At 43.3% G+C, this 16,108-nt stretch overlaps 1 protein-coding gene across 1 annotated transcript in view; it reads left to right on the plus strand.

The window, feature by feature from the left end:
• The window catches only part of FOXO1 (forkhead box O1), a 106,739-nt gene that overhangs the window by 764 nt on the left and 89,867 nt on the right, over positions 1-16,108 (plus strand). The window contains 1 exon segment of the mRNA XM_023742223.1: positions 1-244. This exon segment is cut by the window's left edge and continues 98 nt beyond it. Coding sequence (XP_023597991.1) covers positions 1-244 — 244 coding nt within the window.

Raw genomic sequence — 16,108 nt, forward strand, 5'->3', positions numbered from 1 at the left:
GCCGCTGCCACAGCACCCGCCCGTGCCCCCTGCCGCCGCCGGGCCGCTCGCCGGGCAGCCGCGCAAGAGCAGCTCGTCCCGCCGCAACGCGTGGGGCAACCTGTCCTATGCAGATCTCATCACTAAGGCCATCGAGAGCTCGGCGGAGAAGCGGCTCACGCTGTCGCAGATCTACGAGTGGATGGTCAAGAGCGTTCCCTACTTCAAGGATAAGGGCGACAGCAACAGCTCCGCGGGTTGGAAGGTGAGCGGGGCCAGGCGGGCGCGGGGACTGCAGCAACCGTCCGGGTCGCGGTGGGCAGGTGAGGTGGCACCTGTGAAGGTTTGCCCTCCCTAGAAGTGCGGGGCACGAGGGCAGCGCGTGCGGGCAAGAGCAGGGGAGAAGTGGCCGACGTGGGTGGTGGGTCTGCCGCGGACCAGGACCGGCCGGGGGACTGTCTAGGGGTGTGTGCGCGCGCGCGTATGAGTGAAAGATCGAAAGGAAGAGAAGGGATCAATTTGAGGATTAAAGCAGTGAAGAAAGTACGCGGAGAAGTGGACGTCAGCCCAGGTAGAAAAGTTCGCCAATAAAAGGAAAGGTTCTTTTGAGCCTGCGCCCACAGGGCCGGCGCGGACTCCTGCCTGTGGCTCCCATCCCTCACGGGCCTCGGGGTGAGGGCGGCTCCTCCGCCCCCGCGGGGCGCGTCCCCCTAGCCGTTTCCGCCGCGCTCGGCGCGGGAGGCGCGGCGAGGGGCGCAGGTGGAGGGGGCAGGGAGAGCGCAAGCTGGCCGGGGCCGGTGCGGGGCTGGCCGCGCAATTCCTGGCAGCCGGTGCGCTCTTTGCTTTGTGTTGATTTTATCAGAAGTGGCCTAGAGTGCGAGGGGCCGGGTGCGCCGAGTCTGAGGTAGCGCATCCAACACGTGCGAAGGGGCGGCTACGGCCAGCGGAGCGCCGGCGCTCGGCCGCGCGGGCGAGCTAAAGTTCAGGAGTGACCCTCGGCGGGGGCGGGAGCTGGCGGCGAGGGAGGGGCCGCGGGCGCAGGAAGCGGCGCCTTTAAAGGGCCAGCGCGTCCGGGCCGCGCGCGGTTGGCTCCACGGCGAGGCCAGCACTTTCCGCGCAGGGAAGTGCTCCCACATTTGGCCGTTCCCCCAAGTCCAATTCCTTTAATAAGGCACAGAGAGGCTGCTGGGAGTGACCAGGGTTGGTGATGTGTTTATCTTTCCTCTTGCCTCCTCAGTGCTTATCGAGTGCAGAGGTGCAGGTGAGGGGCACAGCAGGGCTTTTTTTCTGACGGCGTTTGGAGGGAGTCGGAGTGGAGGTGCGCACTAGCGGAACGCGCGGGACCTTCCGCCTGGTGGAGAACTGTTGATGATGGTGCCTCTGGCTCCTTTTTGCCGTTCAGAGAGAGAGAAAGAGAAAGACAGGGGAGGCAGATGTATCCCTATCCCGAGGTGGAGCAGGCCTCGAGGTCCACCAGAGGAGCGGCTCTGGGGTGGCTTTTTTTCTGGTCCATTCCCTGTTCGGCCTCAGGAAGCTGACAGTTTCTCACTGTCACTGGTGGGGGTTTGATGTGAAGGCTGGATTAAACTCCTTCCTCCCTTTTCTTTGTTTGACTCTGCAGCATAGTAAGAATTGGTGTTTGCTGGACAGTTGTTACAAGATGGTTAATATAACTGTCATCCCTGTGGTTAGTGTGTGTCAAAAAGGTCACGTTTTAAACATCATGTTGAAGTTCCTGGAGAAGAAGCTGGGATTTATTTTTTCCAAAAATATGTTTTAAAGTAAAACTCTTATTCATCGTAAACGTTATTACTAGACATTACATGCAGTTTTACCAAGTGTTCCGAAAAGGGAAAGTACCTCTTTTAAGCTCTGCACATTTTCTTTTAAATTACAGAATCGAGATTGTTTGCGAAATCCAATTTTATTTAACATTTGAATTTAAGTATGTAACTTACTTGCTTACCTATCAATACTAGTTATTTGTTGTAAAGCGTTTTGCGTTAAAAAAAAAAACCCTTTTTGAAGGAGGTTGTCCATTTTTATGTCCTTCTAAATGGATACAGCCTACTTCAGCTTAGTTGTCTTTATTTAAAGATAGAGAAACGCAACGTTTTGGGATTATTTTTAGTTTTGCCTCTTAAATGACATTAAGTCTCTTTTTAAAAAATTGCAATTATAATTTTATTTCATTTTATTGTATTAGAGTAAGAAGAGCTAGTAAGTATTACTAGTAAGTAACTAGTAAATGTCTGTCCAGAATTGGAGGCCCAGTGGCAGTGCCCAGTGGGAGCCTTGCGGGCCTTTGGTAGGGAGCAAGCTGCTGCTCTAAAATGAATAAACATTTTCAGTTGTACTCAGAGTCAGTTGGTGCAAGTCAGATTACAGCAAGTGCATTTTCAGTTTTAGTAAAAGGGTATTTTAAGAAGAAAAGAAACAACTTGAAGTGTTCTAACTCATGACTAGTTTTTTGGTTATAGTTTTCATAAAAATGAGTTTCTTGTTAAAACCAAGTTTCACTCTCAGATCTGAGTCTCCTAAAGATCCGTAAAAGAAAATTTTTTTTTTACTACTTTTGACTTAAATCTTGTTTCTAAAATGCAAATCAACTAAAACTCAATTATTTTAGGACTGAGGAGAGTACTTTGGAACTAAATTTATTTCCTGTGATTTACTATTGGGAATTAGACTGAATCTTTAATTAAGTATAGTTGCCTGTGGTCTACTTCCTGGGGCCTGCCTGAAACTTTGTAAGTCATTTGCATAGGACAAAACAGTTGGAAAGCTGCTGAAGAGTTCAAAAACTTCTCTTTTAATTTAGTTACTTAGATAGTTAAGCACTGGTTATATTTGTGGGGATGGTACATTAAGTGTGTTTTTCCCTTTAATATTGTCTAGAACTATAATAAGGTCACACACAAAGTGGAAGCTGAGACTTTTGGAAAACCTGGGATCTTTTTAACCTAGTATTCTGTGTATAAGTAGTGAAACTTCATTTCCATACTCAGTTTCATCACATAGAAAGCTTTCTGCAGTTGCTTCACTTGCTTTAGTTGTGTTGGGAAGTAGTGTTGTGAGGGCTGATATGTATACATTTTTTTTAATGGCAGTTTTGAGCTGACTTGTTTTGATATTATTTGGAACAGTTAATTTAGGTTAAAAGAGTGCTTTGACAGCAGGGCTTAACATTTGTTAAAAAACATGGTAAATTATTTTATTTTTGGAGTAAAGTTTGTTTAATTTGGTCTATGAACTGACAGTGCATTTTCTTCTTACATTGTAAAATTCGTACACATTCTGAAATTTGGACTCTTAAGGGGTGAGTAATTTCACCAGCCAGAGGTCCCATGGCTGCTTTCTTGCTGCACAGTCACGTTTGACTGAAAGAATCCTGGTGAGGCCGATTTAGTGGACCTGAGGTGTCTCTTCTCCCTCTAGTTGGTCTCTGAAGTTACTTTAAAATAAAGAACACTATTTTTACACTCAGGCAGAATTTTCAGTATATGAGTTTGGGGAAGGGAGCATGAGAAACAAGAATTAAAAATGGGCGAGGGAATTGTATAGCCAAGTGTGATATCTTACTTTGCTAAAGGCTGAAATTTATGTGGATCTGTTGTGAGCATGTCTTGGAGCTGCAATATTTTATCCAGAAATTCTCTAATAGATGTCAAATCTGAATGCTGCAGTTGAGACTGAAAAGAATGGTTTTACTTAATGGTTTTGTGGCAGATCCTTGAGGGGAGGTGGATGGCTTCTGTTTTGAATGATATTCAGCTTTTTTTGTTTCCCCTTAAGTGGCAAACTTTTGAGTACCAGAAAGAAGGCATTTTAATTCTCATGTAAACTTAAAAAGTTCACTGGGACTCCAAAATTACTGAAGAGGGTATCATGGCAGCAGCAGACATAAATTATTGCTGTATTTCGTACATTGCAAGGGCGGTCTTCTAACTGGCCATATGAAATGAGGGGAAAGAACGCCCAGTGATAAGTTAGAGGCCTAATAGACAGAAAATGTTTTGCCTGTCCTTGTGCTTCTTACTTCATCCAAGCTCCTAAGCTGCATTTTTGTGATTAGACTTTCTAAGAGAGCAGCTGCTGTGTTTGCCTAGAATCTCTTTGGGGAGCCTAAACTATTTGCATTTTTCTGGAACACTTTGCCCTTGGAAACTACCCAGTACCCAGGCATCACGGGCATTTGCCTGGCCAATTTTTTTGTGTCTGTTTGCTGTAACTTTGGGTCTTCCTGGAATCCTCCTGGACAGTCACTATAAACCCCATGGTGACTGGGGAGAGCAGACGATTTTTCAACTCTAGGGAGCACGATGTGAGCCTGGGTTGGGTTCATCCCTGGTTCCTGCAGTTCAAGATTTTCCTTGGCCTTCATAACAACAGCTTGCAGAAACTTGCTCAGTTCCTCCTCAGGGACCTCCCTGGGGTCAGATAACCACCTTTTCTTGGTGCATACAAAATTCTGCAGTTGCTGTGGTTGTTTCTCAGACGTAATACTGAGAGGACCAGATGAATCTGAAGAAGTGTTTATTTTGGTGGTGTTTAAAAGCTACGGCTTGTATGCCAATGATTATGCTGTATACAAACGTGCTTAAGTGTGGAAGAAATCTTTCTCTGTTAATTGCTGATAAGGATGAACAAAAAGCAAGTCAGCGGCACAGAAATTCTTTGCAGAGAATTATTGCTTGTCATTTATGGTTTTCTGAGGATTACATAAAACATGAAAATACATTTTTATATGCTGGTAGTTTCATTTGGTTCAACTTTTAAAAAAAAAAAAACCTTTTTCCCCCACGCCCTGGTGGTTCAGTGGTTAAGGGCTACGGCTGCTAACCAAAAGGTCGGTAGTTAAAATGCGCCAGCTGCTCCTTGAAACTCTGTGGGGCAGTTCTACTTTGTCTTATAGGGTCACTATGAGTCGGAATTGAGTTGATGGCAGCGGGTTTGTGTTTTTTGTTGTTAGCATTGCAGTTGACTCAGTTATTGTCGACCTAAGATTTATCAATTTGTAAATTAAGCACTGCAAATACTGAGCCTTGGGTTGACTTATTTTTGCCATTTGGAAGGCATTTGGGCTGCTCTCCTTTTTACTTTCATCCTTGTATAGTTTTGATGTAAACTAAAAAAAGAAGAGCAAACTAGTTTTGATACTAAGCAAATGCAATTAGAAAGCAAAATCTGCAACCCATTTTTAGCATATCGTTTAGTGAATTTTCATCTTGATGCACTCTTTAAATTAGGGCGTAAGTTCAACATGGGTCCTTTGTTTCAGGCGTATTCATTACAGAAAAAAGTTTTGATTGTTAATAATCACTAAGGAGGAGGTTGGGTCTAAGTCTTCCCGTTTCTCAGCTTTCTGTTGACCATCTCCTCTGTAGAAATCCTTTCTTATCTTGGTCTCTTACATTGTACTGTCCTGATCCTTCCTTGATTCTGGCTTGATTCCAGCTTCTCCTCCAGTTGGTTCACTCATTTTTTTTCTCCTCTCCTCCTCAAGCATAAAAGTTCCTCAGGGTTAGTCATGGACTATTTCTCTGGTTCTTTCACTTAATCTCCTCTATTAGCTCATGTCTCCAGCTGCCTAAGGGCCATAAATGGCCCACTTTTGCCTCAAATCTAACATGGCTAAAACTGTAATACTGTATTTCGCCCACTCTCAGGTGAGGTTCTCATCTTGAGTTCCCTGATTGGGTTAATGGTCTGTTAAGCTCTTTCCCTCTTCAGCACCCTTTCCTCATGGTGTAGTGTGTCCCCAAGTCTCCTCTTTCTCAGAGTCCCTAGAGACCTTCAGTTCCCAGCCCCTAAGCATCCCCCTAGGTTAGCTTTTATTTTTTCAAGCCTAGACCATTCTGTCCCCAGAACTTGGATCATCTGTGCCCCTGTTGGAAATTCTGCAAATCTTGCTTGGTCTGCAGGGCTCAAGTCACTTCCAGCAACTTCGGATATTGGCTCTTGCCCAAAGGAATTTTTACATTCTCTGAGCAAATGCCTGGTAATCTCTTAATTCATGCTGCTGTGTATTATAATTTAACTTTAATGTCTGCGTGTTTTAGTTTCTCAGTTGTCTGGTAAATGCCTTGAGGGCAGAGGCATATTTTCTGCTTCCTTTCTTTGTTTTTGCCCTTTTTTTTTTGGTTTTGGTAGCCCACACAGAACGTTTCACACTGCTGAGTACATCGTTCTCTGTAAATACTTGTTGCCTTGAATTTACACATCTGGATCAAAGCTGGTTGCTTGAGTTACACTTTGAACTTGAAACACCTAGGTCATTTGATCCAGTAAGAAATAGAAATAATTGATAAAAGATGGTTTTATAAGGAAAAAAAAAAAACCAATAATGTGGATGAGGAGAAGGAAAACTCAAATGCACTCATTTGTTTGTTTAGCAGATATTTCAGTGTTTGCCGTCTGCTTGATGGAACAGGGACACCAAGGCAAAGCAGTTCTGTCTTGCGTAGCAGTCTGCTGAGTGCAACGTTCGTCAGCACAGAGTCATGGTTAAAATCACGCAGAAGTTCACTGGTTGTTACCCAGCAGGCTGTCAGCACACCGGCTCAGTGCCTATCGTGGGGGTAGTAATGAAGGGAATTACAAGATTGTGTTTACATTTTATGGAATAAATTCCTGCATGTGTAGTTTAATGTGCTTTTTGATAAGCTCCTCTATGCTCTTCATTGTATTGTTAGGAAAACATTCTTCCTTGAAACATGAATCTTTTATATTTCAGCTTTCTGTCTTTCAGGATTATCACAGTCTGCATAATGTGAGGATAATCTAAGTAGTAGTATAACTAAAGAACAGTGATTTAAAAAAAATTAATGGTGAAAATATTTTTTCCATTTATTTATTGAATGGTTACTCTGTGCAGGACGTGCTAGGTGCTGTTATCTTCATCCACTAATCCCAAGTACAGGAATGAAGAAGGTTATAATGATATGTTTCAGTGGATCCAGAGGTTACCTTTGGATCGGCTGGACCCAAAATTGATGGCAAGTGGATAGACGTAACCGAGTGTATTTAGGATTCTTGGAGTGAGTCTGACTACTAGCTTGTGATAAACTAAAAGTTTACATAGTAAAAACTCTTGTGGCATATCGGAAGGCACAGATACAGATTTATTAAATGTCATCAGCTATTTTAGAAATAGCAAGTGTTGAAAAAAATGTAGAAAACTCTTCTACTGATACGTTTATACCTATAGTAGTAGACATTATTTAAGAGACATCTTGCTAAGGGGAGGAGAATACTTAAAAAAAATAGACTACATAACCCACTACTGTGAGGTTCTATCAGATGTGTAAATTACCTTCCACTGGAGAAAATAGCTTTCAAAGCACACTGGAATATCATACTTGCAAGGTTGCTAATAATGCCAGGCTGAGCTAGTCAGAATCAACTAGGAAACAATGTGTCACTGGCCAGTAGTTTTTTTCCCACTATTCCTGTTTGTAGATCTAGTGAAGTTCAGAATGACAGCTCATCTTTGGTCTCTTCATCCTGCAATTAGAGTGACATTATGTGAAACGGCTTCATCCTTCGCTTGTGTCTCCTCTTGGTTGTGATACTGAAAGGGAGAAGGGTAGGCTCTTATCTCCTTCAGGGAGGAGAGGTGGAAGTCAGCTCCTAGATTTGTGGGGAGATAGATAGTTTTTTCCAAGATAGCCTGTCCCCTGCTGATATTAAGTCAGGTGAGCTCTCTAATGCTTGGGGATGATGGGTCTGTCTTCTTGAAGAGAATGCCGCCTCGAAAGTGTCGAGGCTCATTGGTCTACCTGGCTGCGCCCTGACCCGGGACGAACTGTTATCTCCAACAAGCTCCACTTCTCTCACACACCCCTGGCCAGCCATGGACGTGGAAATCCTGAGGCCATCACCATTTTCCCTGTGATTTGTTTCCAACATCACTGTATAGATCTTCAAGACTTAAAACAAAATATTTTTCTGCCTTGATTTCACCCCGGCCCCCATGGTATTTGTCTTACTTACAGTGTTGTCCTTTGTGTGATCTAAGTTACAGAACTGATCCTAATCCAAGACCTTAAAGCTGTGGAGATGCTGCCAACTTTTTTGTTTACAGACGAGCTGTGATGAGAAAGGCTGGGAAGAGAGGGATGGCGTTTCCATTGTTCTCTTTTGTTTATTAAAGATGTTTCTTGGATGAACAGGTTTTTCTCCGTTGCCCTTCCTCACGAATCTGGAGAATGGGCAATGGTTTTGTGAATCTCTGTGCATTTTAGTGAAGAAAGAATGAACCAGCCATGGTTCCGCATCATGAAGCTGTCACAATACTGCCTTTGCACTGCTGGGAAGGGGACTCTATGATTGGATTGCACACTTAGGAGTTTGCAAGTAGCTAAATGAGCCTGGCATCTGCAGGGGGACTTTAGGGGTTGCATTTTGCTACAGTAGTAAAAGTCAGAGGAGCCCTGGTGGCCCAGGCTTAAGAGGTTTGCAGTTGGTGTAAGCAGTTTGTGGTCTGCTGCTAACTGTAAGGTTTGTAGCTGAACCAGCCAGCGGCACCACGGAAGAAAGACCTGGCAATCTGCTTCCGTAAAGATTACAGCCAAGAAAATCCTGTAGAGCAGTTCTTCTCTGTAACACGTGGGGTTGCCATGAGCTGGGGGCTGCCTCCACTGCATCTAACAACAACAGTGAAAGTCGAAGAGCACCATTAACCTTCTGAGTCTTGTTTGGCCAAGAGTAGGGCCTGATGAAGGAAGGAGGAGGTGGAAAACTGGTTTGGATTATATTGAAGATGAAGACGGTCCTTCCAGGGGCTTGGTATCCTCTGGAGTTCGCTGAGGCCGGGAGCTCTTAGCTTTGACTCTTGTCGTCTTTTCTTCTCCCTGCATATCAATTTTCCTTTTTTAATCTAGAAAATTAGTTTTTTCCTCCCCCAGGATGATGCCACGCAGGTGATTGAAGGGAGGTGCCATCTGTTGTCTGAATGAGAAATCAGGGTCCTCACAGAATGGGAGGATCCTTATCTTCGCGATGGTGGCAAGGGTAAGGGTGAAAATGGCTTACTCTGCATCATCCTGTATCTGAAAAGAAATGCATTTGGACTTCAAATCCATTTTGGAAAGAGCAGTTATAATTGAATCATACAATTCTCAGGCTTGTAAATAACCTGTGTCCTTCAAAGCTTGAAAACAAAATACCTACATAAGTATTTGGGAAAGAGCTAGGTAAGTGAATGTCAGATACCTCAGACAGTTTGGCTGCTTGGAGGTGAAATCGGAGGAAGTAGTTTGCATATGGTTTAGCTAGAGGCTCTTATTTTAGCAGTCTTGAGGCGGTGACGGTTGAAATGTGGATTTTATTGTACTGTTTTGATATGAAAATTATTTTCAGTTATTCCTGTATAATCTCAAATGCAGGGTTGCATTAAGTGACACATCAAGCTGGGTGCCTTCAGTCCATCATTCTGTGTCAACGAAGATGTAGCTTCATGACTCTCTGCTGTGAGTCGTAATTTGCCGAATCATCCATTTGTCACACCATTGTCAGGTTTCAGCCTTGTATAGTGTGATTTCAACACAGGAGTCACTGAGCTGCCTTAAGGCATGCATTACTTTCACCGCTCTGGTGGAGCTTCTCTCTGCCAGGCTAGGTCTGAAGGGGACGGCCGGTGGGGGAGGAGAGGGGAACTTGTGGAATTTGTCAATATCAACTGAGATTGTTTGTGCCCTAGGTACCAAGCTGGCTGCATCCCTGTAGACTGTATGTAAACCCTAGTCTGTCTGGATGGGTTTGTATGCAGGCCATCATGAAATTTACATGCGATGAATGTGAAAGCTTCCCGTGGGCTGTCCCACTGAGCATTTTCTGTAATCCTTGTGACTGGACAGGCCTCTCTCCTTCAGCCTTTTAAAATTTAACTTTCTCTTTAGTGGCCCATTATGACATTTGCATACATTGAGTGTGAATGATTCCTGTATTCTCACTCTCTTCTGTCCCCTGTGTGCCTGAGGTGGTTTCTTGAACCATTTAAATTTGCGAAATGTAATTGATTATGTAGGGCCGAGGTTTACGTTTTTTATGTGCGTTTGTGTTAACGTACAGGCTTTCAGATGACGGTATAACGCTAATTTTAGACAGTGTTAGCATTTGATGATTTACATTTTAGAGGAGGTCACCAACATGGCTGTTGCCATCTTTGTTCTTTCCTAAAGTATTTGGGGGATAATTAAAAAGCTAGTGCTAAGGACATTTATCAGGGTTAACATTCCTGTAATTAGGCGTGCTTGTAGGTGACTTACATCCTCTTTTTGGTCGGTAGAGGACACTTCTCTGGCTGTAGCGACTCTACTCTGTAGTAGCCCTCCTGTAGAGTTATATTCCAGTGGTCCTGGAATGTGTCTTTAAGGTGCTTTATATTTCTTGAACGCAGTCTTGACTCCCTCGATGATCTTAGTTATATACCGAGAACATACTAAAAATGAATGAGATGGAAGCAGAATTCAGATTATTGAAGTAAGAATTAACGAGCACGGTTGTCGTACCTATAAGAATCACCCTGGCTGCTCTACAGTGTTGGCGTGGTTCCCTGGAACTCAGCGCTCCCTGTGTTTGGAGGAGGCCTGTCCTGGGGGCCCCTTCAGCGAGTTCCCTTCTTCATGATCTTTTCAGCTTAAAATTGTCAGTGTGGTGCCTGACGCCAAAGTGAATTTTCATGAAGTAATCTATTCAGCTTAGTTGAATGTAGAGCCGTTGATTAAGTAGTCTGAATCTTGAAGTTTGTGCCGTTGCATTCCTTAGTGCCATTGCTTTATTTTGAGCTGGCGGGGGGAGGGGGCACAGAAAAAAATGGACAGAATATTATATTAATACAGATGTAGCCCATATTTGTGCTGAGTTTTGTTTTCTCCACAAACTATTGGAGTTGCGTGGGTGAAGCCAGATTTCTTAATTCATTAGCATTTGTGGTATGCCTTATACGTTATGTTTTTAAGAAAATAGTGTGCCATGTGAGCCCAATGAACAGTGTAAATAATCTCGGATTATATTAAATACTGAATGTATTCATAGAAAGACCCTGCTTATTTTCCTTTTTGATGAAAGCATGGATATATTTTAATGAAAGACAAGCTGTCGACTCTTGCCTGTGTTTATGTTAAAAGAGGCAAGAAGGGAAAAAGGAAAACCTCCTACCACGGAGTCAGTCGTGAATGACAATTGGGGGCCTCCAGTTAAAGCCTCATTTACACACCCCACCCCCACTTGTATTTCAAAGGACTCATTTTAAAAAGGACAGCGAGGAAGCTGTAACGAAGTCCAAGGGATAAAATGAAAACTTAAGCCATTTCTGATCCTGTAGTAGGAATTCTTTTCCTGACCAAATTCTCTGTGATTCTTAACTGTGACTATACCCTTGGGAGTTGAACTAGCCAGCTCCCTGCCCCCTTCAGTCACGTGCTCTGTTAAGCTTGTTTCTGGGTGGCTGCTGAGACTGTGGAAGGGGCTCCCTGCTGGAAAAAAACTGACATTAACTTTTATGAACTAAACCATCAGGTTTGTGATGGGCCTTTAGCTTGTGCCCCTGCTCCCTCAGACTGTTGTCTGTTACTCTGTCCTGAAACAAGTTAGCAGCCACCTCTCTGCACACCTGCACAGGGCACATCACATCATGGACAGTGAGCCAAACCAAAAACCAAACCCACTGCTGTCGAGTCAAATTCTGACTCACAGTGACCCATAGGGCAGAGTGGAACTGCCTCGTAGGGTTTCCAAGGCTGTGAATCTTTGTGGAAGCAGACTGCCACATCTTTCTCCCATGGAGCGGCTAGTGAGTTCGAACCACCAACCTTTTGGAGAGCAGAGCATAACTGAGAGCAGAGCATAACAACTTCTTGGACCACATTTATTGTGCAGGTGAAAACTTGGATGTGGCTAGGATACCAGCATGCTTGGGCTTAAAACTCAGTCTTTGAATTTGCCCCTTCCATCTTCTATCAGGTTAAAGCTTTTGGATTTATAGTTACTCATTCTGGTTATAAATATATTAATTCTATTTTGGTCTGGCCAAATATGAGGCATGACCTTTGACACCCTACTTGGCTGTGCCTGCGAATTTGACATCCTTCAATTTAGATGGAATTCCCATGTTTTGTTTCCTGTGATAGTGTGGGGAATACACATTTTGGCCCTTTCAACCAGAGGTGGAGGACGACAGGAAAAAAGTAAACTTGGAACACGCAAAGAGGGTATTAATGATTTTATTTCTCCTGGGTGTGGCTCACTTGGCATGCTTTTCATAGAGGTTCGAGCCTAGGAAGTATTTAGTTACTGCAGCATGCTAAGAAAGTTCTGTAATCACGTTTGGTTTTATTTTCTTTGATCTAGCTTTATTTTTGACTAGTTTGAAATTTTAGTGCCTTTGAACTGTTTGCATTTATTTAAGTGCACATGGTGGAGGGAAGTAAATTCCTGTCACATCTTTCCGTGATGCGTTTACCAGTCCTAAGTATGCCATCAGCAGCAGAGAAGAGCTCCTAGACCCGTCCTTGGCAGTGTTTCGCTGCCACTGACAGAAATTGACATCTGCGATTCTGTTTCCTGAATGCAGTCAGAACCACCATCAATAATTATCCCCTTTGGATTGTCATGGAATTCAACAATCCAAAATTTGATGAGATGGAGAGAAATTGTTGAAGCCAGAGTTTTTAAAATATTTCCCTTTTAAAACTCACAAAAGTCAGCTTTTGCTTTAAACAGAAAAACCACAACCCACTCCCACCCCATATAACCCACTAGTAGTCTTCTCATTTCCCATCTAAGGCTGACACCCAGGATAAACTAGCTGAACGTGTAGGTTGTGAGAAGTTTATCTGCTCTGGTCTCAATTAACCACTGAATGAAAAATGCCACATGGAGCCTTCTGGGCTTTTGAAGGTACAAATCGAAATGGCTGCCATTAAAAAGGCACTTTTTTTCCATCACCTCCTACTCCCCGTCTCTACTTTTTCATCTCTTTGCTTCCTTTCTCATTTTCAGTCCCCTCATTTAAAACACTTGATTTGAATGAATTTCTCCAACCTGTTAATGTAAATTAATGTAAGTTTGTTTAAAGGTCATTGCTGGTTGCAGGTGTGCTACATACACTACATCAATTCTGATGAATTTAGTACTGCCTTTGGGATGCTCATTACGTTAATAGAATTGGTCCCATTCAGAAGTATTTGCAAATAGAGGATTTAAATGTCTGACAGACTGTAGGAGTTCTCTTCACGTGTAGGCATTCCCCTGTGTTTCCTACTTCTTGGGTTTTGACTCCAGGGTTTTCAAGTTCATTAAACTTTTTGTAATAGAGGGTATCAAGAATCATGGAGTCTTAAAAGGTCAAGAAGGGAGAGGGTTGACATGTTTTGGGATTGTTAAGCAATGTCATAAAACAATATGTGTACTGCTGTTTCATGAGAAACTATTTGTTCTGTAAGCCTTCACCTGAAGTACAATGAAAAAAAGAACCACGGAGTCTTAGCGTGAGCAGATTTAAAACTGTCATCTGATACAGGATTTGGAGAATCCACTACCTTTCACACTGCTAAAAACTTCGTTTCCATAATGAGCCTGTGATCTCTCTTGTAGTCCTCACCACCTCTCGCCTCCATGGGTCTGGGTCACAGCCAGCAAAACCCTGTAGAGCACAGTTTTACTTTGACACACAGTGTTGCCACGAGTCAGAATTGACTCACTGGTACTGGTGATGCAAAACAAAAGAAGCAAAAAACCAAACCCATTGCCGTCGAGTCGATTCCGACTCATAGCGACCCTTAGGACAGAGTAGAACTGCCCCATAGGATTTCCAGGGAGCAGCTGGTGGATTCAAACTTTTGGTTAGCAGCCGAGCTCTTAACCACTGCGCAACCAGGGCTCCACTGGTACTGGTAGTCCTATCTTAATCACAGATTGTTGAGGATGTGTTTTTCAATTTCCTTCTATCTCAGTTTCCTCACCTGTATTTTTGGACATTGGTAATTGTCCAGCCAGTACCAGTATCTATAAAACACGCTTGGAGATCCTCAGACAAAAGGTGCTGGTTAGATAGATTTTCTAGCACTCTCTGGGAGGATTCCCGTAGATCACCAGGATGTTCCATAACTGATGTTGGGGTCATTTTACACGTATCAGAATTCCCTGTGACATTTGCTTTTTATAGTGCCCTCAGGAGCCTAACACAGAGCTGTAATTCTGCAGTAAACATTAGGAGTCTTGGGTTCTATTTCTAGATTGGTGACCAGATAATTCATATTTAGACAAGTTACATCACTGCTTCACAGCTTCTTCATCTGTAAAATGGGGTTAATGATGCCACTGGGAAGTACTTGTAAGACAAGTTGAGATGCTCAGAGCAAGGAGCTGTGTAATTATACCATTAGCCAAAATATTTAGGACTTAAAATTCAGAGCAGCTGAGAGTCTGGGGTCTTCGTTTTTCATTTAGGGGCTTCCTGATTATATGGAATATTGTTAGATAAAAACACAAACCAGACCAAAGAGAGACCCACAGCATCTAACTAGATGTCTTCTGTAACTTACCTAGTAATTCTGGTAGTGAGCTTGATAAGGGCATTCTGGAAGACTTTTGATGTTTCTGTGTTTTAGAAGAACTTCTTCGGGCATGGAAAAATACCTGGCGACATGAAAAAGCAGAGTATAAAATTGTATATAAACTGGTTCTAATTGTGTGAAATCTTTGGCTCTGTATAACTGTATCTGGACGGAAATGCACCCAGATGTTAGCAGTGAATTATGTTTGGATTGTGGTGTGAGTAACTTTTTTTCTTTATATTTTTTCCTTATTTTTCACAGTTTTAAGCAACAAACATGTACTTCTTTTAATAGAAGCTGTATGTTTTTTGAAATGAACATGGAGTTTATGGTTTTCCACCGCTCCTCCTTGAGCAAGTGTTGAACTTGGAGATACCGTATAAGGGAGGAGGAGAGGACTGGACTTGGACCTTATTGAGAGTCTTTTATGTGCCAGGCAGAGACAAGACTGGGTTGTTCATTTTAGGGTTCCAAGGCATAAGTTTGCCGAGTTTATATGTGGTGAAAGATGGGAGAGATGCTTTTTCAGAGGACTTTACCTGTGAGTACAGTTGCCAGTGCAAAGGTGAAGATGACACTGTGTTTGAGGGAAGTAGATGTTACACTGTTGTGATGGTTAAGATTATGTGTCAACTTGGCAAGGCTGTGATTCTCAGTGGTTTAACACATATTATGTAATCATCCTGTGTTTTGTGATCTGCTGTGAGCAGCCAATCACTTGAAAGGGGAGTTTTCTTGGGGGTGTGGCCTGCATCCAATATACATGGATGTTTTGGCAAAGCTCGCTTTCTGTCCATCCTGCATCCGACTCATCATTCTCTGACCTTCAGTTCTTGGGACGTGAGCCAGCAGCCTGCTGCCTGACCTGCAGGTATTGGGTTTGTCAGCCCCTGCACCCATGTGAGTCAGGAGAAGCCTACAGCCTGACGCCGCCTGATCTACAGATTTGGGACTTAACCAGCCTCCACAGCTGTGTGAGCCATTTCCTTGAGATAAATCTTTTTCTGAATATTTACATATACGCTTCACTGGTTTTGCTCCTCTAGAGTTCCCAACCTAAGACAACTATGCATTCATTTTGAAGGCATTGATGACTTATTGCATCCCTGGGTGGCGCAAATGGTTATGTGCTGGACTACTAACTGAAAGGTTTGTGGTTCAAACCCACCCAGAGGTGTCTTAGAAGTAAGGCCTGGCAATCTGTTTCCGAAAGGTCATAGCCTTGAAAACCCTCTGGGGCGGTTCTCTGCACACATAGGGTCGCCTTGAGTTGGAATCAACTCAATAGCAGTCAACAGCAACGACTATATATCCATGTTGAATTTTGGTTAAACTTGCTATGTGTACTGACAGTTCTTAGGGATATACAAAGAAACACCTATGGGATTTTACCAGTTTTTTGAAGCAGTAAAGGTACCAAAAACCAAAAAAACTCATTGCTGTCGAGTTGATTCCGACTCATAGTGACGTTATAGGACAGAGTAGAATTGCCCCATAGAGTTTCTAAGGAGCACCTGGTAGATTTTCCAAGGAGCACCTGGTAGATTTGAACTGCTGACCTTAACCAC

This window comes from Trichechus manatus, unplaced genomic scaffold (assembly GCF_000243295.1).
Source record: "Trichechus manatus latirostris isolate Lorelei unplaced genomic scaffold, TriManLat1.0 scaffold00205, whole genome shotgun sequence".
Classification (NCBI taxonomy): Eukaryota; Metazoa; Chordata; class Mammalia; order Sirenia; family Trichechidae; genus Trichechus; species Trichechus manatus.